At 41.8% G+C, this 22,502-nt stretch overlaps 1 protein-coding gene and 1 long non-coding RNA gene across 2 annotated transcripts in view; one reads left to right on the top strand and one right to left on the bottom strand.

The window, feature by feature from the left end:
* The window catches only part of LOC144785854 (uncharacterized), a 259,329-nt gene that overhangs the window by 2,687 nt on the left and 234,140 nt on the right, over positions 1 to 22,502 (bottom strand). The gene's annotated exons all lie outside the window — the stretch shown is intronic.
* Positions 1 to 22,502, top strand: part of LOC144785852 (myosin-4-like) — a 46,280-nt gene that overhangs the window by 10,530 nt on the left and 13,248 nt on the right. Inside the window, exons 10-30 of the mRNA XM_078664696.1 lie at positions 2,026 to 2,129; positions 2,265 to 2,403; positions 4,306 to 4,424; positions 13,276 to 13,425; positions 13,523 to 13,693; positions 13,780 to 14,086; positions 14,201 to 14,277; positions 14,439 to 14,526; positions 14,630 to 14,747; positions 15,070 to 15,193; positions 15,278 to 15,414; positions 15,506 to 15,761; positions 15,853 to 16,095; positions 16,186 to 16,362; positions 16,569 to 16,714; positions 18,600 to 18,690; positions 18,798 to 19,187; positions 19,270 to 19,396; positions 19,742 to 19,860; positions 22,027 to 22,223; positions 22,314 to 22,497. Coding sequence (XP_078520822.1) covers positions 2,026 to 2,129; positions 2,265 to 2,403; positions 4,306 to 4,424; positions 13,276 to 13,425; positions 13,523 to 13,693; positions 13,780 to 14,086; positions 14,201 to 14,277; positions 14,439 to 14,526; positions 14,630 to 14,747; positions 15,070 to 15,193; positions 15,278 to 15,414; positions 15,506 to 15,761; positions 15,853 to 16,095; positions 16,186 to 16,362; positions 16,569 to 16,714; positions 18,600 to 18,690; positions 18,798 to 19,187; positions 19,270 to 19,396; positions 19,742 to 19,860; positions 22,027 to 22,223; positions 22,314 to 22,497 — 3,464 coding nt within the window. The remainder of the gene's footprint in view (positions 1 to 2,025; positions 2,130 to 2,264; positions 2,404 to 4,305; positions 4,425 to 13,275; positions 13,426 to 13,522; positions 13,694 to 13,779; positions 14,087 to 14,200; positions 14,278 to 14,438; positions 14,527 to 14,629; positions 14,748 to 15,069; positions 15,194 to 15,277; positions 15,415 to 15,505; positions 15,762 to 15,852; positions 16,096 to 16,185; positions 16,363 to 16,568; positions 16,715 to 18,599; positions 18,691 to 18,797; positions 19,188 to 19,269; positions 19,397 to 19,741; positions 19,861 to 22,026; positions 22,224 to 22,313; positions 22,498 to 22,502) is intronic.

Below are 22,502 nucleotides of genomic sequence, written 5' to 3'. Positions count from 1 at the left end.
AATATAGTAAAAATTGCACAGTCGTTTTAGGGCATAGACACAGAATTCAGAGGTACATGACAGGCCTTGGGATATCGTGAACTTGTAGGAGGTTTCACAAATGAGCATATAGAGTAAGTCTTTCAGCAATTTACTTCTTGCGTATGAGGATGAGTGGTCACATGTTTGGAGATAATGTCATTAGTGTGAAGCACATGCCAATGTTTGTGTGGCACTCTCCATAACTCATTGGCTTGTTTAGTAAATGATTTCTTACTTTGAGACAAGGAGAGCTTACCTCTTGAGTTTGTTCACTTTGATATCAGTAGCTGCAATATGTCAGTGCTATAGCCCCTAGCACGGAACCTGCCCAACATAATTATTTTCTCAAATTCTCACAAGAATTGCGTCATTACTACAATTACACCTTGCGCGGATTACCTCAACATAGAACATGCTACTGATTAAACTCTTAGGATGGCAACTAGGTATGGGTAAAATGCTGTTTTCAGTGGGTTTTTTACTAAACAGAACAGTGTCAACCTAAGAATTATGGTGAGCTTTAAATCTAGCCGAAAATTGAGAAAGTGAGCATTCACTTTCAGGTGGAGTTGTGCACAATGTTATCTTGACCTTAATGGTCTCATCTTAATTTTTCGAATAAACTTTTTCACTCTGTGTTTGAAATTTCAATCATTTCATTTTATTTTCATTTTCATCACTTTTCCATTGATTTGAATTACTTCATTTGTTGAAAACATTGAAAGGTGTTAGCATTTAACTTCTACCCAGTAGAAGTTAAATGCTAACACCTTTCAATGTTTTCAAGGGTAGAAGTTAAATGCTAACACCTTTCAATGTTTTCAAGGGTAGAAGTTAAATGCTAACACCTTTCAATGTTTTCAAGGGTAGAAGTTAAATGCTAACACCTTTCAATGTTTTCAACAAATGAAGTAATTCAAATCAATGGAAAAGTGATGAAAATGAAAATAAAATGAAATGATTGAAATTTCAAACACAGAGTGAAAAAGTTTATTCGAAAAATTAAGATGAGACCATTAAGGTCAAGATAACATTGTGCACAACTCCACCTGAAAGTGAATGCTCACTTTCTCAATTTTCGGCTTTAATCATAAGAGTGCACCTAGACAAAGCACTTTAAAGGAGTAAGTAGCACAAAACGAACCTTTGAATTTAAAATACAATTGAGTGCCAGACGAACCACAAGTGAGCTTTAAATCTAAAAATGTATGGCTGTTTTTGTTGATGTTACTCGTGAATTTCAGGTTAAGATTATTGGAATTGAGTTATTCCACAAACTGTAAAGCAAGTTTATTGGACCCTTTCCAAATGGCAAAAATGTCATCAATGTAGCAAGCCCAGAGCTCTACATGTTCATCATAGAGACGGATGTCACTCATGGTTTGCTCCTCCTCCTAGCCCATGTGAAGACAAGACTAGCTGGGGGCGAAACAACTCCCCGTCAGAGTGCCCAGGGTTTGCCGATAGTGTTTGTTGTAAAAAATGAAGTAATTGTTGTCAAGACATAACCTGATCATGTCCAGGATGACTTCAGTGTGGAATAATTGAGACAGGGAACTTGCTCGCAGGAAGTGATGACATGCCTCTATCTCTAAATCATGAGGGATAGATGTGTAGAGGCTGCAGACATCTAACACCATGAGTAGAAAATCTTCCTCCCATGTTATGCCATTAATTATACTGAAGAAATTCCTCAGCCAAATATTTAGTATTCAAATCATAAAGCAGTTTAAATTGCAAGGATGCTTGAATCTTAATGACTGATTTAGATTATTTTGACATATAGCATCATCAAAATTGTTTTGAAATGAAAACACTTGATGGTGTCGGTAAATAAAGGTGTTAAAATATATATAAATTAAACTGTAAAATATTAGATTTTTAGATACCCATAACATTTAGTCAGAAGGGAATTCAAGCACTTTGCATCTAGATAGCCATTGGTGTGTCATGTTCAAAGGCCTACTGTAACATTTGACTCCTCATACTATTTCTCCTAAACAGAAATGCTCCTCATTACCACTAATCCATATGACTTCCCAACCATCAGCCAGGGAGAAATTACGGTGAAGAGCATTGATGACGAAGAGGAGCTGCTGGCTACTGATGTGAGTTACACTAACCACAGCTCGCCTTGCATTGTTAATTAAAATTACTATAAATAAGTACTACAAACCAATACATGACTATGTCCCTAACTAAATAGTATCATTCATAAAGTCCTCCCCCTTGTTTCATCACAGAGTGCCATTGATATCCTCGGGTTCAACCAAGATGAGAAGATTGCCATCTACAAGCTGACTGGAGCAGTCATTCACCACGGAAACATGAAATTCAAGCAGAAGCAGCGTGAGGAGCAGGCCGAGCCCGATGGCACAGATGGTAAGGCATGCAGTGCACTTCATCAAAGAGAAAATCATCAGATATTAAAGTGCCACTTTGTCGCCCAGTGATTAAAACTAGAACCTGCCTTTGGAATAGATGAAACAAAACAAGATGAGATGGGTTTGAAGACAGAACGTTACAGAGAGGCAGAAAGCAGAGTGATTTACGATGAAAGAGAACAATGTTTTTATAAGAAGAGATATAAAGACAGTCGGACAAAACAGACACGATATTATTTTAATGTACTAAGAAAGAAAATAATATGTGAAAACTCCATAAAACAGCAGAGCATTTTACAACTATAACATTTCCACTTCTTACCTGTTTTAAACAAACACATATTGTAGTATATTGCATTGGTATTTATTTAGGGCATCATATACTCCTTACTAGGCCTGGGTGAAGTTTCAATTACACTGGAGTAATTTTGGTATTTCCACATTACTCTTTGAAGCAGATTATAGATAATTACACAATTACGCCTGCTTGCATAATTTGGGGGGGAAATCCTAACTGCGAGAGCACATTTAGCGAGTATGATTGGCTGCCTGCACTCACTATTGGTGTTCTCATGCATTAAGCAATATTTATTACTGCAGGATGCAGTGTCATGTCCATTTTGAGCTAAGAAAATTGAGGTAAATACTGGGAATAACTTAGGGGAAAATCCTACCCCATGAGCACATTTGGCAGGCACGAGCGGCTCCACACGCTCGCGATTCACGTTCTGTTGCATTTGGTGCTATTTCTTTGCACAAATATGCCCCCTTGTGTCCACTGCATTCCCCCCCCCCCCCCCAGAAATAACAATTTACGCCATTCCATGTAATCTTGCAGAGTTCTTAGACAATTCCATGTGATTACCCTACACAGGTTACATGAGTTACACCCGCCCCTACCTAAAACACTTTTTTGACTATTGCAAAAGTAGCTCCTTGGTATGTCTACTTTACATAGTGCTTTGTAGTCCTGACAAGGACATAGGAGATTCTTCCTTTGCATCACAGGTGCCTTGAGGTACATGGTTGAAAGCACGCTATATCGATTGTTGTCCTGTTCCTGAAGAAGTTGGGTGCTGTGCCTGAAGATAGAAAACAGACTAGACGTGTTGTGTAAGGCTTTCTGCACATAAGTGGAGAGTCTGACAAACAGCCACAGCTGCTGATGCAGGTCCATAACAAATATATGTTGCTAAATGTTATATATGGGGTTGACGTTTACCAACTACAATTGCCACATCTTACTGGCCCTCACACATTTGTGGGCATATGCAGGTGTCTTCTGATAATTTTCAATGGTGCCATGGCTGTGATGACTGGGACATTTCACACAACATCGTGCTGCATTCAGTTCTGTTTCAGATAGGAATAGTCTAACCATGCACTGATATCTGTCAATGGTGTGTAAATAGAGATTGATTCTTTGTATGTGTGCTGGATATTATATTCCCTTAACTTTAAAACTAACAGAGCACTGTATACTATTTAGTGTAAGGATGATTCAGTATTAATACTACTTCTTAATTACAACACTTTCATGTCTGTGGAGACATTAGAGAAGAACACCTAACAAGATTAATCAGTCACTCGCTTGACTTTTACAAGGTAATGATTACTGACAAATTCATATTACAAAAACCTGTTAACTGTAAATGGGCATAGGCAAGTAATGAGATTGTAAGACCCCTAGAATGAGAGGCAATGTGTGGCTGAAATTCAGTTACACTGTAATAGAGAACGTGTTGCATTGTGATGGACAACATGCTAATGTTTACAAGGTAAAGTGTTTACGCGGATTGTAAAATTAGATGATGAAGCAAAAAACTGGTACATGAATTGTAAAATTAGATGATGAAGCAAAAGACGGTAACACACTGCCGCCTCTCATTTCTACCTGCAGTTGCTGACAAGATTTCTTATTTGATGGGTCTGAACTCAGCTGACTTACTGAAATCACTGTGCTACCCAAGAGTGAAGGTTGGCAATGAATATGTCACTAAGGGGCAGACTGTTAATCAGGTACCTTTTCAACATTTATTTTTCATTTTCAACATACCCGTGACATATTGGAATCAATAAAACACACTTCTTTCTGAACAACAGTTTCACTATGGCAAACCTACAGAAAAGTTAAGTGAAGGCAACCCAGTACCACTTTTATCAATGATCAATTCTTACACTGAAGTGTGATAAGAAAGTTAACAAATGCACCTAGAAGTAGAAAAAGTATCTTTAACCATCTAGACTAGTACCAACAGATAGTCTCTTTAGTTCCCATGTGCAGAACAGTTCTCTCAGTGATCCTTAAAAATGGTTATGTGGGAACTTTCTCTCAAAATAGCAATTGTTCTAATATTTCTGAACTGTATATGAAACATTTTAGTCAAAATCTATTCACCAAAGACGCACCAGTAACGTATTAGCAATGTTTCCTTTCTGCTGGAATCTAACACTGACACTTGATTTATTTGTAAGAAATGTGGATATCATCACTGTCCTCGTACATCCACTTGGGAGGCAATGAACACTCTGGGTACTCCTTGGTAAATGGAATCCCACTTTAGCTTGTCATTTTTTATACTCAGGTCTAAGATCCATTTAGCCACCTGTGTACCTCCAGTTAGCAGTAAGCATTCCAACATTAACCCAGAACATTAAGCAGGGGCAAAGGTAGCACCCTGCCAAAGAACTCAATCAAACCTTTTGTCTGTGAGGAAAATACTGAAATGCCTCTTGCCTGTCTCCACACAAACTAGCGATGGATAGCATATTCCTGCCATTCTGTTTCTTTTAAGGTGCTTCACCTACCCCAAAACCCCCTCATTTACTGAATGCTTAGTGGACTATGACCCCAGTTTTGCCCTGGTCCTTAAATGTTGCAAGGAAATATGTAATTTTCCTTGTAAAGGGCATAATGCCTTTAGCATTAAATAAATAAAACAACTACAGGAAGCTGATATGTCATACTTAGGGTCAAATTCATGAAACCGCAGATGCAAATTTGCAAGTACCAGCATGATCCTCACCACAGTGTCAGAAGCTGCAGGCCCCTGATTCACGAATGCCCATTGTGGGCAAAGAGGAAGGTTGGGGCGAAAGTGCAGGGGCTGCATCCCAGAGGTCGAAGTCGGCATGGAGTGGGAAAAAGATATTCCCAAAATTTAACAATTTGATCAAAACAGTTCCCATACTTTTTATTTAAAAAAACAAGTATTCCTGAACAGCTGAGTTGCTTCAGGTTGAAATGGGAGAAGAAGGGACTTCTTTAGCGTGAAGTAGGAGAAAGGGGAGTTAGAAGGAACAAGCATTCTCTCTAGGGTGTCTGCTAGCTGAAAGAAATACAAATCTAGAATGTGTCTTTTAAAACGAACCCTAAAAAAATGTTTGCACTAGTTACAATCAGCGCATTACTAAAAATGTAACTTTTGAAAGCACTAAAACATATAAACGAAATATTTTTACACGTTTTATGACTGTATGTGTGCAATTTATCTTATACTGGGTATCATACATATTTTAAATTAATGACTTAGGGGCATATTAACAAGGGCTTTATCTCCGCTTTTTTGGCTTTAAAAGCCCAAAAAGCGGAGATTGCCTATTTACAAGAGGGACATGCATAATCGCATGTTAGCACCCTTTTTCCCTGACGCCTCCTTTTGCATCTCTGAGATGCAAAGTGGGCCTCACTGGGCAGTACAGCCTTGTAAATATCGCGATGTGCACTGCTGTGTTCTCCAGAAACTAACGTCTGCTAAAATCCTGACCTACCCATCCCTAACATAGGGGGTGGATTATGCTGCTATGACCACAGGGTCGTATCAGCAAGATTATCGCCCTTTTGCAGGGAACATCGCTGGAAAACCAGCGATGTTCCCTGTAAAACGGAGATTTCCCCCACTATCTCTGGAATTTTTATCGCCCTGGAGCAACGCGTTGTTGATAACGCGCTACCAGGGCGATAAATTCCAGAGATAGACGGCGATGAATAACAAAGTGCGCTTTGTGTTATTCATCGCCGCTCCTTGCTGATATGCCCCTAAGTCACTGTGCTTTCTGTCACAAGTGAAGTCAGCAAACACAACGTATTTTCACAAATATCAAAATGTCCCACCTTCCCATGTGTACGCCGGTGCTACAAAAAATTCGCCCACTTCTAAAATATGGCTGCTTAAGGACTGGTGTAAATTAAGCTTTCATTTATTACTTAACTAAAATGTAATGTGACGAAAAGCAGGATGTGCTATTGTCATATAAAAAATAATGGTCATTGGTCCGCCTCAAAAATCCAATTTACATAGAATGTTTTACCACTGCTACTTTTCCTAATGTTGGACAATTCAGTGATTTGCAAGAAAAGAATCTGAGTTGACCCATGGACACAATGTACCTATTAATATCTCTACTTGGAGCTCTCAACCAAACGTAGCAAAAAATCTTCAACTCACCATTCTGGTCTGTATTCTGTTGTGAAACTACAGGACTCCTCCGTTGCCCTCACTACAAGGCCTCCTTTGTGAGGCCCGGTAACTTCACCTCAGTGAATGTATTAATACCAGAGGTCCTGGTAACTCTTGGTGGGAGGAAGACATACCGGGAATGTCTAGCGGCACTTTGAGGGTTCCCATAGACATGAGGAATTACCAGCGGGATCAGTAATTACGGGACCTATTGCCCCAGTAATTCTTCAACTTCTTTTTAAACTTTCACCCAGGTGTTTTGGTTTCTTTAAACAGCAAAAATATCCGAGTGAATCAACAGTTCTCCAGCGGATCTTGTCATTCCTATGAATATGGGAACAAATGTTAGTTGATGCAATGGAATTAAAGGGGACCTTGGATTTAAGATAGTACAATGAAATAAAACCATCACATTAACAAGCTTTCTGAAGATTTCTAAACAGCAAATGAAACATTTAAAAAAAATAAAAAAAATTAACTACCAAATGTATTCTGCCATTTGATTTCCGGTACTGACACTACTTCCTTACACCCCCTTCCGTTTTCCTGATGACTATTGTTTGGTAGATGGATCAACACACAATTGAAGTTTTTTCCATCCTGAAGGCGGGGTTCCTGATCAATATGGCAACCCCATGAGAGCCCGTTGTGAATCCCGCATATGCCAGTGTCTTGTAGATCCCTCTACCCAGGAACCCACACTGTGAGCCCTGTAAGTGAGTCTCTTGTTGCAGGACCGCTTCAGGTTTTATTCTCTTGATGTATGCGGCCACCAGCCCTCTTTTAATCTTATTCCCTAGCCTGTTTGCATTCCGCGACAGTATGGAGCTTCCCCCATTATCTTGAGTGTCAGCCCCGCTCATCTGGGGTGTGTGATGGTGTCCCGCCATTCTGCATGGTGGTCCTACAGCTGCACCTATTTGCATTCTTACTGCATGCTTACTCCAGTCCCCATGTATGAACTCCCAACATTTCCTATCATCCCTCCCCAATATCCCCAGTGCACCTACCCCTTCTGTCAACCTGACAACTGTGTCGCAGGTAGGTCAGAGAGGCTTGTCGCCCCCTCCTTCCTCGATTCAAATTCTCACCCTGTAACACTGGAAACTCTGCAATTTAATTACAGACTAGTCAGTTTTAAACTTGTAGGGTACCAAAAAAAGAGTTGGGTTGAAGAGTTAGCTAGAGTGCAGCCAAAGGCTCTTCGTATTTTGCTGACCCTTCATCCTCCTCGGCTCCGTCTGGCTTGTTCACTTGTTCAGTCATATCTCTCGTCTCATGTCTCATCTCTCGTCTCCACCCTGTCATGTCCATGACAGGGTGGAGAGATTTGGGTCAACGATTCCACTTCCAGATTGGCTCTTGTTATTTTTAGAGTCTGTGGAGTTGTGGTGTCCCACCACTGCTTGTTTTTTGTTTTCTTTTTCACCCGCCAGGTCTACCCTTCTTCTGTATCTGATGACGGACCAGATCCCGGGATCTGTCGTCTTAGGGGACGGGGCTCCCCACCCGTAGTTTCCTCAAAATGCCACTACGATGTCCCCTGCTTGTTCTAAGACTTTTGGATCTGGCCCCTCCCAAGTGACTCTAAGCTGCCGTTCCTGTTCTGCTCTGTCCAGTCTCATAACATAACATCTGTAAGGGTAAAGCGCACTTTCACCCAGAAGGGTGCATGGCGCTGAATAATTGTTTATTGTTACCCAACTCAATGGTACTCATGTTGTCAACCACAGAAGGATGAAAGGCTGAGTGGACCCACAGGGATTTGAACTTGTGACCGGGAAACATTGTTTATAATGCAAGCGTTACAAAGCGTGCCATTACAACTCAATTTTTACAACGCAAAATCCATTACAACGCATGTCATTACAACCCATGCCATTAAACGCATTCCCCAAAGTAACGCCCCGGCGGAGTTAGAATAGTAATTTGTACTGTAATGGATTATGCGTTGTAATTGCTTGTGATGTAATGACATTCGCTGTAATAGATTTTGCTTTGTAAAAAATGTGTTGTAATGGCACACATTGAAAACACGTGCATTGTAACGTGTCCTATTCCTTGTGACCATTCGGCTGAACACATGCCCCCTACAGTGGATGCATTAGTCCACAAAGCCACCACACTCATCTCAGGTGTAGCTGTTCCTCTATCCAGGCCCAATCCTTCTCTGGCACTGGAAAAAGATGGCCTTACCCCCAATTATGACTTTAAGATTGGCTGGGAACAGCAACGTGCATTGCACATTCATCGCCCGCAGTTTCACTTGTCAGTGTCTGGGAGCTGGAGCCCGGATGGACCCCAGGAAGAGGACATTATACCAGTTCAGGACTCTCAAAGGGATGTCGGGTGTGTTTGCATCACCTTGGCTGAAGTTCTCGTGGTGCAGTATTTTCTCTGCCACTATTCAGGTGTCCATTCCACCCTTTTGAAAATGATCATGAAGATCTGACTCCTGCATGCTGCTGGAGATAGATGTAGCTTGTGGCTCCCATGTTTCGGTACGTCTAGGCTGAATCTTTACCTCCACTGCCTCTTGTTGTGAGGTCTAGCAGGCTCTCAGTCTTATGTTGGTCTCCAGGGTCATTGATGTCCCAGTCTCATCCATTGCTAGAAGTGGGACAGGGGTGTTGCCTTTATTTATGCTAGGTCTCGACCTGGCTTGCAGTGTCTCCCTCCTGCTTTCGCCCCCAACTTCTCTCACCTCGTGGGGATAACAACAATGTGTTAGATTTGGGGGTCTCTAGTTGGCAGAGGTAGGTACCTTTGACCAAGTAGGGACCATTGCGTCTAGTCAGGGTACGGGGGTACCCTCCTAAAATAACCCTGCTCACCCCCTTGGTAGCTTGGCACAAGCAGACAGACTTATTTCAGAGGCAGTGTGTAAAGCATTTGTGAACACATACAGTAAACCAGTGACAACACTACAGATGGACACCACACCAGTTGCATATTAAAAATAAGTATTCTCTATATAGATTTAACACAAGACCACAAATGACAAAAATCCACAATACTGTATTTCAAAAATGGTAGAACTAGTTTACGTTTAAGACGTAAAATATGACACTTTGAGTTCAATGTACCTTAGGATGCATAACGCTATACAACAAAAGTGTTGCAGTGTAGGTTCCATACACACAAGAACGGTGATGCGTCAGGTCCCTACTGATGCGTCAGTTTTCTCGGTGTGGGGAGGTGATGCGTCAGTTTCTTACTGTGCTTCCGTGGCGATGCGACCAGCAACACCGTGATGCGATGAAGATCCGGTGCAATGATACAAAGATGGCATCTTCTTCTTGATGCGACTCGATGCGTGCACAACCAACGGCCGTGTGGCGACTCAATGATTCTTCCGAGCTGCGACAGGCCCTGCGACACGCTTCCCGGTGATGCGGCGGCATCTGGTGCAACGTCGATCCTCTTCTCTGGCGATGCGAGGTGCTTCGGCGATGATGTGACAGCTGCAGCAGCGGCGACACGCTTCTCTGTTGATGCGACGGGGTCTGATGCAATGTCGATCCTCTTCCTCGGTGATGCGACGACAGTGGCTGTGACCGCGACACACTTCTTCTTCCTGAGTCGCACTTCCAGCTCCTTGCGACACGTAGTCCCTCAGAAAGCCCAACACAACAGCGGGCACTTCCAGAGAACTCTTGGGGAGCTGCATGGTGTAGTCTGTTGTCCATGAGACTTCAGCAGGAGGCAAGCTCTATCTCAAGCACGTTGTGATCATTGCCTAGTCCAAACCAGTTCTGGTCAGTCCTGGAGCACTCTGTTTACTTGTCTCTTTCTTTCCTTTCACAATGCAGGGCAGAGACATCAGACGCACCACAGGAGGTGGAGCCAGCATTGTGGAGGGAAGGCACAGCCCTATTCAGGTCCCAGGTGCAACCCCTCCCACCCATCTGCATGTAGATCTCTCTATTCAGCCATGTGCTGACTCACCCTGTCTCCTGGAATCCCCCAGGCCCTGTCACTCAAACTCCAGACAAGTAATACTCAATCTAGCAGAGGCAGGCTTTGATAGTTAGGCAAGAAAATACCTACTTTCTAAAAGTGGTATTTTCAAACACAGAATGTTAAAACCAACTTCACTAAAATATGTATTTTATCATTCTGAATTCAGGCATACTAAACTCGAATTTCCACCTAGTTCCCTGAGTCAGTTAGGATTATAAGATGTTATAATCAAACTGCCCATTCTGGCCTATAGGGAACAGGCAGCCTTACAATAGTGAAAAACAAAAATGGCTGTAATTTACTATTAGGACATGCCACACACATCAGGGCTTGTCCTACCCTTTACCTCCAATGCACCCTGCCATTGGGTCGACCATAGGGGTGACTAATATGCAGAAAAGGAGAGGTTTAGGGACTGGCAAGTGATTGCACTTGCCCAGTCAACATGGCAGTACCAGACTGTACACAGGCTCTGTGATGGCAGACCTGAGCCACACTTTGCAAGGCTGGTTCTGTGGGTGGCACAACCAGTGCTGCAAGCCCATCAGCAGCATTTGGATTTACAAGCCGTGGGCACACTCAGTGCACTGTACTAGGGTCTGACAAATAAACCAAATCAGCCAATCATGGAGTCACTAATACGTACATCAATTTAGAATAGAGAGCACTTGCATTGTGGCATTGGACAGCAGTGGCACAGTGCCCAAAGCATCTATAACCAGCAAAAACACACGAGGCAACAGCAAAAAATGGAAGGGAGACCCACGCCAAGATGCCAGGTCTAACACAATGTCACCGCAATTTGTTCACCAGGAGCTTCCACAGGGCAACATCTATCTAGTGGCCTGAGCTGAGCGGTCTCCACCCTGTCATCTCTTTTCACTCATGCAGGGACAAGGACCAACGAATATCAGCGTAGTGGGGCCAACAACCATACACCTTCTCCTCCCAGTCTGCCCTCCCGATGCTTCAGTGTCCGCGGAGAGGGAGTTTTGCGCACCTACACCTCCGTGACAGGCCTCCACACTGCCCGTTCTGCCTTGCGGTCCACTCAGCGCCTTTTCCGTTGCCTCTGTCCGCACTGCTCTAGTATGGTAATTCTCTCCTTCTGTGCTTCTTCCCATCCATGAGCCGCAGGGCATCAAGCATTAGCGCGATGTCATCCCCTTCAGCCTCAATGTCCAACAGTGAACTTTCTTAAATGTCCTTGCAGAATCTACTGGTGACCACAAGGCAAGCGGAGCCTCACGCGACCCCTCCTGTCCACGTCCTTGCATGGCCCCAGTGCCACATCTGTCCTCACCAGCCGCGTCCACATCTAGCTGTCATAACTTCAGAGTGTTTTACGTCTCTTCCACTCCACTGTGCACACGCCAGTTAGGCTCACTCCGTTGGAGGGCTCAGCCTGTCCATCCCGCCCGCCACAGACTCTGCTCAGGGTCCAGTGCTCAGCGCCTCACGTTGTGGTGGGGACAGGGATGCGGGCCATCTGCACCTTATTCTATTACAGGAAAGGGGCTTCTCTGGCTTCGCTCACAGCGAGAATCATTGTCTGGTGTCCCGCTCTCGCCGCTCTCCGTCCTCGCCACCATGCTGAGGGTGCCTATTAGGCCTCTAGTTTGGTGCATCACCTGTTCCATAATGAGATCTTCTTTCAGCCTGCTCTGTTGTGGACCTTGGTAATCTGATCATGTTTTCTGAATTTGGACAGTATGAAGATCACAGGATTATAGTAGGATTACGAAACGGGCCGGCAGAACTGGTGAGAATAGCTGCTAATTGGCCATTTTGCTGATCACTCCGCCACTTCTATGCATTATCACATCTACACACCGGAGACAGGATTAAAGTCCAATACAAATTACCTGAATAGACAGGATATTTCACCTATTTACTTCACATTAAGAGTACTTGTTGTATAGTTATTGTCTAGGGAAGGTGTATAGTGACTTTGTTTTGGAAGACACTCTTTTTTCTTGCCTTACTGATTTTGGAACTGGAACTAGGACCATAAAATTCATGCTGTTACTCCAGCCTGAGAATGAAGAAGAAAATCATTCATCCCTAAAACCACCCCCTACATGCAGATCTTCTTGCAAAGATTGCCGCTGAACTTCCAGAGAGAAAAAGAGCCTTATTTATGTATAAACCGGACAGGTATTATCTTACAATGTGCCAGATAATAAAACAAAAAGTTAAAAATGAAACTACTTAGCCCATTCAGCACCTGGTATTTTCTAGCAATAGGTGTGGAGGACTTTCTCAAGAAAACAGCGGTATAGCTTTAGGAGCTCACACCACAGCCTCTCTGCAAGCAATCTCCTTAACCTTTCCTTCTTTGTGTATGACTAACAAACATTTTGGGATCTTTTAAAAATGCAGAAAATAAACAATGTACGGCACACTACACTACTTGAAGCTGACTAATTTAATCTTTTCCCCAAAAGGTCTATAATTCCATTGGTGCACTCTCCAAGTCTATTTATGAAAAGCTCTTCTTATGGATGGTGATACGCATCAACCAACAGCTGGACACCAAGCAAGCCAGGCAATACTACATCGGTGTATTGGATATTGCAGGGTTTGAGATTTTTGATGTAAGTTTCAGATCTTTTGGTGGGTGATGTTTTAAACCATGCTGACACTCTGATCACAATATATATCTAATCACAGAAAATCTGTGTTATGTTTCAGTTCAATACCTTAGAACAGCTGTGTATCAACTTCACCAATGAAAAACTGCAACAGTTCTTCAACCACCACATGTTTGTCTTGGAACAAGAGGAATACAAGAAGGAAGGCATTGACTGGGAATTCATTGACTTTGGCATGGATCTGGCTGCCTGTATTGAGCTTATTGAAAAGGTGGGTGTCTATGTGAACAACTTGTGGATTTCTATATATAATGAACAAATACGCTTAAGACTCACAGAAATCTTTATACTTCTCAGCCCATGGGTATTTTCTCCATCCTTGAAGAGGAGTGCATGTTCCCCAAGTCTACAGACACATCCTTCAAGAACAAGCTCTATGACCAACATCTGGGCAAGTGCAAGAACTTTGAGAAACCTAAGCCAGGTAAAGGAAAGGCTGAAGCTCACTTCTCCCTGGTGCATTATGCTGGTACTGTGGATTACAACATCACTGGCTGGCTGGAGAAGAACAAGGATCCATTGAATGACTCTGTCATCCAACTGTATCAGAAGGCATCCCTTAAAGTATTGTCCATGCTTTACACAGCAACTGCTGCAGAGGCTGGTAAATATTTTGCAGTAACATAACATGTAAAAAGACATAAAGAAAAATATGCAAAGTGCGCACTTTTGAGCAAGTGCCTGATGATGGAGTTGTTTTGCTATGTTCAACTTATAGAAGCAGCTGCTGCTGGTGGAAAGAGTGGAAAGAAGAAGAAGGGTGGGTCTTTCCAGACGGTGTCCGCTTTGTTCAGAGTGAGTAGTACACATACATTTATATTTCTGCTGTACAAATAGCCTTTTGGTACACAATACAGGACAATACGTCTTCAGAATTAATTGTTGCATCAAATTTGTGAGGCATTGACTAAAATATTTGCATAATTTTAAATACACGTATATCACTACTACTACAGGAAAATCTGGGCAAGCTGATGACTAACCTGAGGAGCACTCATCCCCACTTTGTACGTTGCCTGATTCCTAATGAGACAAAGACTCCAGGTAGTGTCTCTTTAATGACTACCCATTCGTACAGTATTTGACTATCACTGTGTTGCTTGTGAGCATTAAGTGAACTGATATGAGCTCTATTGTCTGCCTTTAGGTGTAATGGACAATCATCTGCTGATCCATCAGTTGAGATGTAATGGTGTCTTAGAAGGCATCAGAATTTGCAGAAAGGGATTCCCAAGCAGGATCCTCTATGGTGATTTTAAGCAAAGGTAAAGAGACTGCACAAAACAGTTTAATACATCTTAAACCATAACTAAACAATTGCACAGTGCATAGTTACATTACAAGCATAGAAATGTATATGAAACATTTTTAGTTAAGAGTTAGCATAATTGTTTTATGACTCATGGAAAAACAAGGATATGCACTGACGAAGTGAGAGAAAGCAAACTCATACACAGGACTTCTTTCTCATAAATATGTAAGATAATATTTGTATGAGCTTTCCATTTATCAAATTCATATTTTAAATACTTTAAATAAACCTGATGTTATTACCACAAAACTATGTTTTTACATAATTTATTTAAGGTACAAAGTGCTCAATGCAAGTGCGATTCCAGAGGGCGCATTTATTGACAGCAAGAAGGCATGTGAAAAACTGTTGGGTTCCATAGATATTGACCACACTCAGTACAAGCTTGGACATACAAAGGTAGGGAATTATGTAATCACTTCATAAAATGGAAGCTGATGATATTGGAAGAAGAACTTTTCTCATTCACTTTATTCATCAAAGGTGTTCTTCAAAGCTGGTCTCCTGGGTGGTCTTGAAGAAATGAGAGATGAAAAGCTGTCAGAGCTCATCACACGCACACAGGCGGCTTGCAGAGGGTTCCTCATGAGAGTAGAATTCAAGAAGATGATGGAAAGAAGGTTTTTATCAGAACTGATTCATCAGTGCAACTTATATTATTAATCCAAATGGGTCCTTTTTTAACTTCTTCTTTATTTCAACCCCGAACAGAGAAGCCATAATGACCATCCAGTACAATATCAGGTCATTCATGAATGTCAAAACCTGGCCATGGATGAAGCTTTACTTTAAGATAAAGCCTCTTCTGCAGAGTGCGGAAACAGAAAAGGAAATGGCAAACATGAAAGAAGAGTTTGAAAAGACAAAAGAAGCTCTGGTCAAATCTGAAGCAAGGAAGAAGGAACTGGAGGAGAAAATGGTTTCCCTTATGCAGGAGAAAAATGATCTTGCATTACAAGTTCAGTCGGTAGGTGAAATTTCATAAATTTCAAGAATGACTAGGTACGTTTTTATAAACAAAAATTAATTAAACATACTTTATTGTAATATTCAATTAGGAAAGTGAAAACATGGCAGACGCAGAAGAAAGATGTGAAGGTCTAATTAAAAATAAAATCCAACTGGAAGGTAAAGTGAAAGAGTTGACAGAAAGACTTGAAGACGAAGAGGAAAGTAATGCTGAGCTGACAGCCAAGAAGAGGAAACTGGAGGACGAATGCTCTGAGCTGAAGAAAGACATTGATGACCTTGAGCTTACTCTTGCCAAAGTAGAGAAGGAAAAGCATGCCACGGAGAATAAGGTAATGTGATGAAGTTCGATTTAAATCTAAACATCAACATAGTAAATTGAAGAATAATTAAAATGACAGCTACTCATCTGTGTGATTTAGGTAAAAAACCTCACAGAGGAAATGGCAGTACTTGATGAAAACATTGCAAAGGTTTCCAAGGAGAAGAAAGCACTCCAGGAGGCCCATCAGCAGACCCTGGATGACCTACAGGCAGAGGAAGACAAAGTCAGCACTCTGACCAAAGCCAAAACCAAGCTGGAACAGCAAGTAGATGATGTAAGTGTCCATGAAAAGAGAAATAATAGAGAAAACCTCAACACATTTCTTGTTATAATGCTGAACCAGTACATCGAATTTACCAATAACAGGTGTAGCTCTTTCAAAACTCTCCAGTTGAGTGGACATTTTCATCAGTAATTAGTATTAAAGATAAGAAATCTTTTTGAATAGCATTAATTAACTGATATGTTTAACATTAACAGCTTGAAGGCTCCTTGGAACAAGAGAAGAAACTTCGCATGGACCTAGAGAGGGCCAAGAGGAAGCTTGAGGGTGACCTAAAGCTGTCCCAGGAAACAACGATGGATCTTGAGAATGATAAGCAGCAAAGCGATGAAAAACTGAAGAAGTTAGTGTCAATAGAGAAAACCTCATTCCTAAAAACATGTTTTTGTTTCAGTTTCAATGATGAATATTTGTAACTTTTTTATAAATTGTTTTACTAAAAAACGAATTGTTGTTACTGGCAACTTTCAAAACAAATGTATATATTTAGAAGACATCAATTTCGAGAGTACCTCATTATTGAAAAGTATACATAGTTATTAATTTACATTTCTTGTGTGTCTTTAAATGTGTCTGTTTCCAACAAAACAAGTCCGGACTCGGGAGGCAGAGGTCTGCCACGGACAAAAAGAGGGCACTTACTGAGATGGATGACAGGTTACACAGGGCACAGAACACAGGGCAAAAAAACAAACACCAGAAGGGAAAGCCCACTCCAGGGAAGAGAGAGGATAGTACAAGAGAAAGAAAGGCACCAGAAGAGGAGTCCATGGATCTCAGCTGACTGATAAATAATCATAGTCAAAAACAGCTTGCTCCATGCACAAAGAAGGGTAGCATTAGGGCCTAAAGATGCGACAGAATCCTGATAACCTTCTGTGTCTCACACCTGGAAGAACAGTCTCACTGGGTGTGATTATCACATCTCGGCGATGAAGAAAATGTAATTTGTTGGTGTGTGAGTCCCACCCCTTTGAGAACAGTCTCAATTAATTGAATAGTCCTCTTGTGGCTAAGAACGTGGTTTAAATTCATGTTTCTTAAATATATATATATTTGTTTTAGAAATGTTCAAGATGCCAGAAGAACAGATAGTGACCATTGGAAATGTACAAGGGATTACACTCCAAGAAATGAGTTTCACTGTAGTGAAGTAGATTGCAATCCAATACATGTACCTTAAAATGCCATCTAATTCATTAGGTGTGATTTTCATTTCTTCGACACATGATGGCTGCAGTTAGAATGTAAAAAAAAAAAAAGCAAAGAACAATTTATGTGGAGGCTGCAGAAAAAAGACGTCAGCAGGCGAGGGGTAGGGGGACCACAATATAATCAATCTGTGGCCAGCGAAACATCATGCGGGAAGTTTCGGAAGAGGAATAAGGGTGGGGGAAAAGAGATGAGGATAGGCAGATAAGCAGAGGTGCTGGGACAAATACAACATGCTACCACTGACACAATGGCACTTATTCATATTGTTCGTAAGTTCTGATGGGCCCGGTAACATGAGTTACCAAGACCATTGGGCTTACGAGTAACATGGTAATACCAAGGGCACTGACATCTCCCCTTAAGGACTTCAGCTGGTCAAAGAAGCTGGAATTCCTTGGCAAAAATGCGGTAAGGAGTAAATAATAAACAGGGGTATAGGTGTGGTAAATCAAATTTACCTGGTTTTACCCATTTCTACGTGGATAATCAGTGTCCAGCCTGTAATGGGGTAATATTAAGGTTTGTAACTGTAGCTACTGGACCTGAAATTTACAGCGTCATTACCAGTCTGTATGTAATGAGGGCTAACCTGGCACACATGGCACAAAGAAAGAAAAGGGAGTGGCAGATCAGAAGGAGGAGAGAGCTATAGACTACACAGGGTGAAAGGATGTGGCCCAAAGACTGCATGGTGAGAAAGAATTCAGTGAAGGCACCAAAGAAGTAAAGGAGGCAAGACAATAGCTGCCAGGCTGCCACAGAGCACAGGAGGCAAGGGCAAAGCAGAAGCAGGGTTAGTGGGTGATTGTTGAAGCAAGCATCAATTAGATTTATATGCGCTGAAGTTATATAGTGTTTTATTGTATTATTATTATTTTCTTATTTTGTATTTTATTTTGTGTTAATAAAGTAAATTTTGATATGTTCAAACCAATAGACTCAAAGCTCTACTGACAAAATCCTACGCTTCTATAAATTACTTGAAAATAACACCACATTTTCCACAAAAACAGGAAAGACTTTGAAATCAATCAATTTCAGAGCAAGATTGAAGATGAACAATCTCTTGGAGCCCAGCTGCAGAAAAAAATCAAAGAGCTTCAGGTACTTACATTTAATAGATGTACTTCATTAAGTTAACTAGCATGGCAGAAATGCATATTGTTATCATTAGAATGCCATTTATAGGATTTAATATTTTAATATTTGAGGCTCGTATTGAAGAACTGGAAGAGGAAATTGAAGCTGAGCGTGCAGCTCGGGCAAAGGTTGAGAAACTGAGGGCTGATCTCTCCAGGGAACTTGAAGAAATCAGTGAAAGACTGGAAGAAGCTGGTGGAGCCACTTCAGCCCAGATTGAAATGAACAAGAAGCGTGAAGCAGAGTTCCAGAAAATGAGGCGAGATCTAGAAGAGTCCACTCTACAGCATGAAGCAACTGCTGCTGCCTTTCGCAAGAAGCATGCCGACAGCGTTGCAGAACTTGGGGAACAGATCGACAATCTGCAGCGGGTGAAACAAAAGCTGGAGAAAGAAAAGAGTGAATACAAAATGGAAATCGATGACCTTGCCAGCAACATGGAGAATGTTTCCAAGTCTAAGGTGAGGCATTAGAATTCATTCTTCTGATAATGAAAGTTAATTCAGTTGTGGATTATAATGCAAATACAATCTTTTTTTAAAGGCCAACCTTGAGAAGGTTAGTCGGCTTTTAGAAGACCAACTCAGTGAGGTTAAAGCTAAAGACGACGAGCATCAGCGTCTTATTAATGACCTCACCACTCAGAAGGCACGCTTCCAGACGGAAAATGGTACGAATTTTAACACAAATGTTTGTTGATCTATTACACATATCCTTAAAGTTATAGAGTAATCCTTACAAGATTCGTAAAGGAGTATTTAGCAATATGGATACCCAGTTTCACTATGCATGACTGATTGCATTCTTCTCAAAGCACCTCACAATTTTCTTTAATGTAATGCATTCCTTATGATTGTGGATTCTTCAAACAAAGTTTCACACTCTTGGTGTGAGGTGATAATCACTACATATGCACAACCTCAGGAAAGGATTCCCAAGAAGAAACACCAATATGTCAGGAAAGGAATAAAAAATTACATGAAAGGTACTTATATGACTTGCTTGTTTGTTAAAGGTGAACTCTCTCGCCAGCTGGAAGAAAAGGAATCGTTGATCTCCCAACTCTCTAGAGGCAAACAAGCCTTCACTCAGCAGACAGAAGAGCTGAAGAGACAGCTGGAAGAGGAAACAAAGGTACCTTATTTTCGACTTTTAAAACTCTGTCCCAAGCAAATGTCTTCACAGAATATTGAAGACCACAGTTTGCTGACAGAAACAGCATTTGAAATGAATGAGATGCATTTTATGGGAATAGTAGCATAAGGGGATCTTAGACACAATATTAATAGTGCTCAAGAACATGCATACGTCCCTTTCAAAGCATCACCGCCTTTTCATCCGCGTCAGTTCAGGCATGCAAACTACGTTTTCGTGCAGTTATGGAAGCCAACCCAAATAGAGTGGATGAGTTTGTCTGATTCTTGTATGACAGCGAAGTGAAGTGGCTTCAAAGGGCTCTCAGTTCAGGTAGAAAACATACAAAATTAGTCAACAACTGATATACCCTGGGAGAAAGATCTCTGACACCACTGGCCGAAGTCTTTCAAACTTTCTACCTGGAAACACAAGCCGGCCAGTGCTTGATGACAGATCAGGTTAAGAGAGGTGGTGACAGGAAAACCTTTTAGGGATAAAAACTGGTGCCAGGACAAGAACCCATAGGTTATTGACATTTTTAGGAAATTATACTGTTCTGTAACAGGGTATACCGAAATGCATTAAGGCATAAGCAACTTGGCCGCATATCTTAGTTCTCTCAAATTCACACAGCTGAGGGTATTTGAGCAGTATGATCTCCTCAAGTTAATGGAGGCATGATAGTAATCTGTACACCTAGGATAAGCAAAAGCTCACAATTACAGTAAAGGCACATTAGCAAATCAATATAGGCATAGTCACTGCTGTCTGAGTCCATATTTCGTTAAAACCTCTCTTAAGCCTGAGCTCAACATAATGACTTTTTTTTAAAAACAAATAGTGGCCTATGAAAAAAATCATATCAAGTCACTGATATTTGAAGTATTTAAGTTTGTTTACATATACTTCTGTCACGCCAGATCATCACATACAGAAATACATTGCTCTATATGACTGCTCCTTGATACATGATCCGCATGAGTCTGGACCACATGAGTCTGGACATTTCTGCAGCATTTGACACAGTCTCCCACACCATTTTTATCCAACACCCATTTGACATCAGGATCCAAAGAAACACACTACTATGGTTCTGCTCTTTCTTCTCTTGAAGTGCCTAGTCAGTCAGCCTGCAATCATACCACCTCGAATGCAAGCAACCTCATCTGGTAAGTTGTGCAAGGATCCTACCTGAGCCCGACCCTCTTCAAGGCATACACGATCCCTCTAGCCAGCAACATCCACTCTGACAACATCAACGTCCTCTCCTACACCAACGACAACAATCGCATTTGCTTTCACAAACCTGCCAAACACATCCGCTCCCCTACTTGCATACATCCTACTTATAGGGAAAGCAGACCTGGCAGTCAAGCCCTCTCTTACATCGACCCTAAAGCGTGGGACAACAAGCTACTACACTTAAGAGCCTGCTCCCCACTTTTTGAACTCTACAGGAAGCTGAAGACCTGGCTTTTCGAATAGTCCCCTCTAGGCCTTAGGTTTGGCTAGGCTCACGCCTGCAGCTCGCTTGGTTACCAACGCCCCTCGTCGCACTCCTTCTTTCCCCCTCCTTCGCAAATTACGCTGGCTCCCCATTAGTAAACTCATCCATTTTAAAATGTGTTGTTTAGTCTTCAAAGGCCTCCATCAGCTTGGCCCTATATATTTATCCAACAAATTGACCACATATACTCCTTCGCGCAGGCTTCGTTCAGAAAGCAAAGGCCTCTTGGTCATTCCCCGCTTCAAGAAAACCCAGTGGGGAGGGAAAGCCTTCTCCCACCTGGCGCCCACAATGTGGAATCAGCTACCCGAGGCACTACGCCTCACCCACAACTACTTCAGTTTTAGGAAGAAACTGAAGACATTCCTGTTTTAATTGTTATGATCTCTTGCCTCTACTGTCAGCAGCGCGGTGATACCCCATGTGGGGCAATTCAGGCGCTCTATAAATCACCAGAAAAAAAAATTAGCACTAGGATACCCTCCTGGGTGATAGTGCGCTCTACAATTCCACATAACCTAACAAAATAATGCACACTTATTGTTGAACAAATGTCATTCAAAAACAGCACCACACTTCTACTCTTTCATACTGAAATGCTGTGTCATACAATATTAATACTATGATGGTGCATTTACATTTTGGTCTACTTACAGGCAAAAAATGCCTTGGCACACGCGTTGCAATCTGCTCGGCATGATTGTGATTTGCTCCGTGAGCAATATGAAGAAGAACAAGAAGCTAAGGCAGAGCTCCAGCGTGCTCTGTCGAAAGCCAATGGGGAAGTTGCCCAGTGGAGGACCAAGTATGAAACTGATGCCATTCAGCGGACAGAGGAACTGGAAGAGGCCAAGTATGCTGAGTTCAATAAGCCAATATATGTTGATGTGAAATAGTTGAGTTATTTCCACTGTATACTAATCTGGTTCTTGCAAATATCTAGGAAAAAGCTGGCTCAGAGACTTCAGGAAGCTGAGGAACAGGTTGAAGCTGTGAACTCCAAGTGTGCATCTCTGGAAAAGACCAAGCAGAGACTACAGTCTGAAGTAGAGGACTTCATGATCGATGTTGAGAGAGCTAACAGTGCTGCTGCAGCTCTTGACAAGAAACAGAGGAACTTCGATAAGGTAAC

Source organism: Lissotriton helveticus, chromosome 10, assembly GCF_964261635.1.
Source record: "Lissotriton helveticus chromosome 10, aLisHel1.1, whole genome shotgun sequence".
Taxonomy (NCBI): Eukaryota; Metazoa; Chordata; class Amphibia; order Caudata; family Salamandridae; genus Lissotriton; species Lissotriton helveticus.
This window is presented reverse-complemented; position numbering and strand designations above follow the sequence as displayed.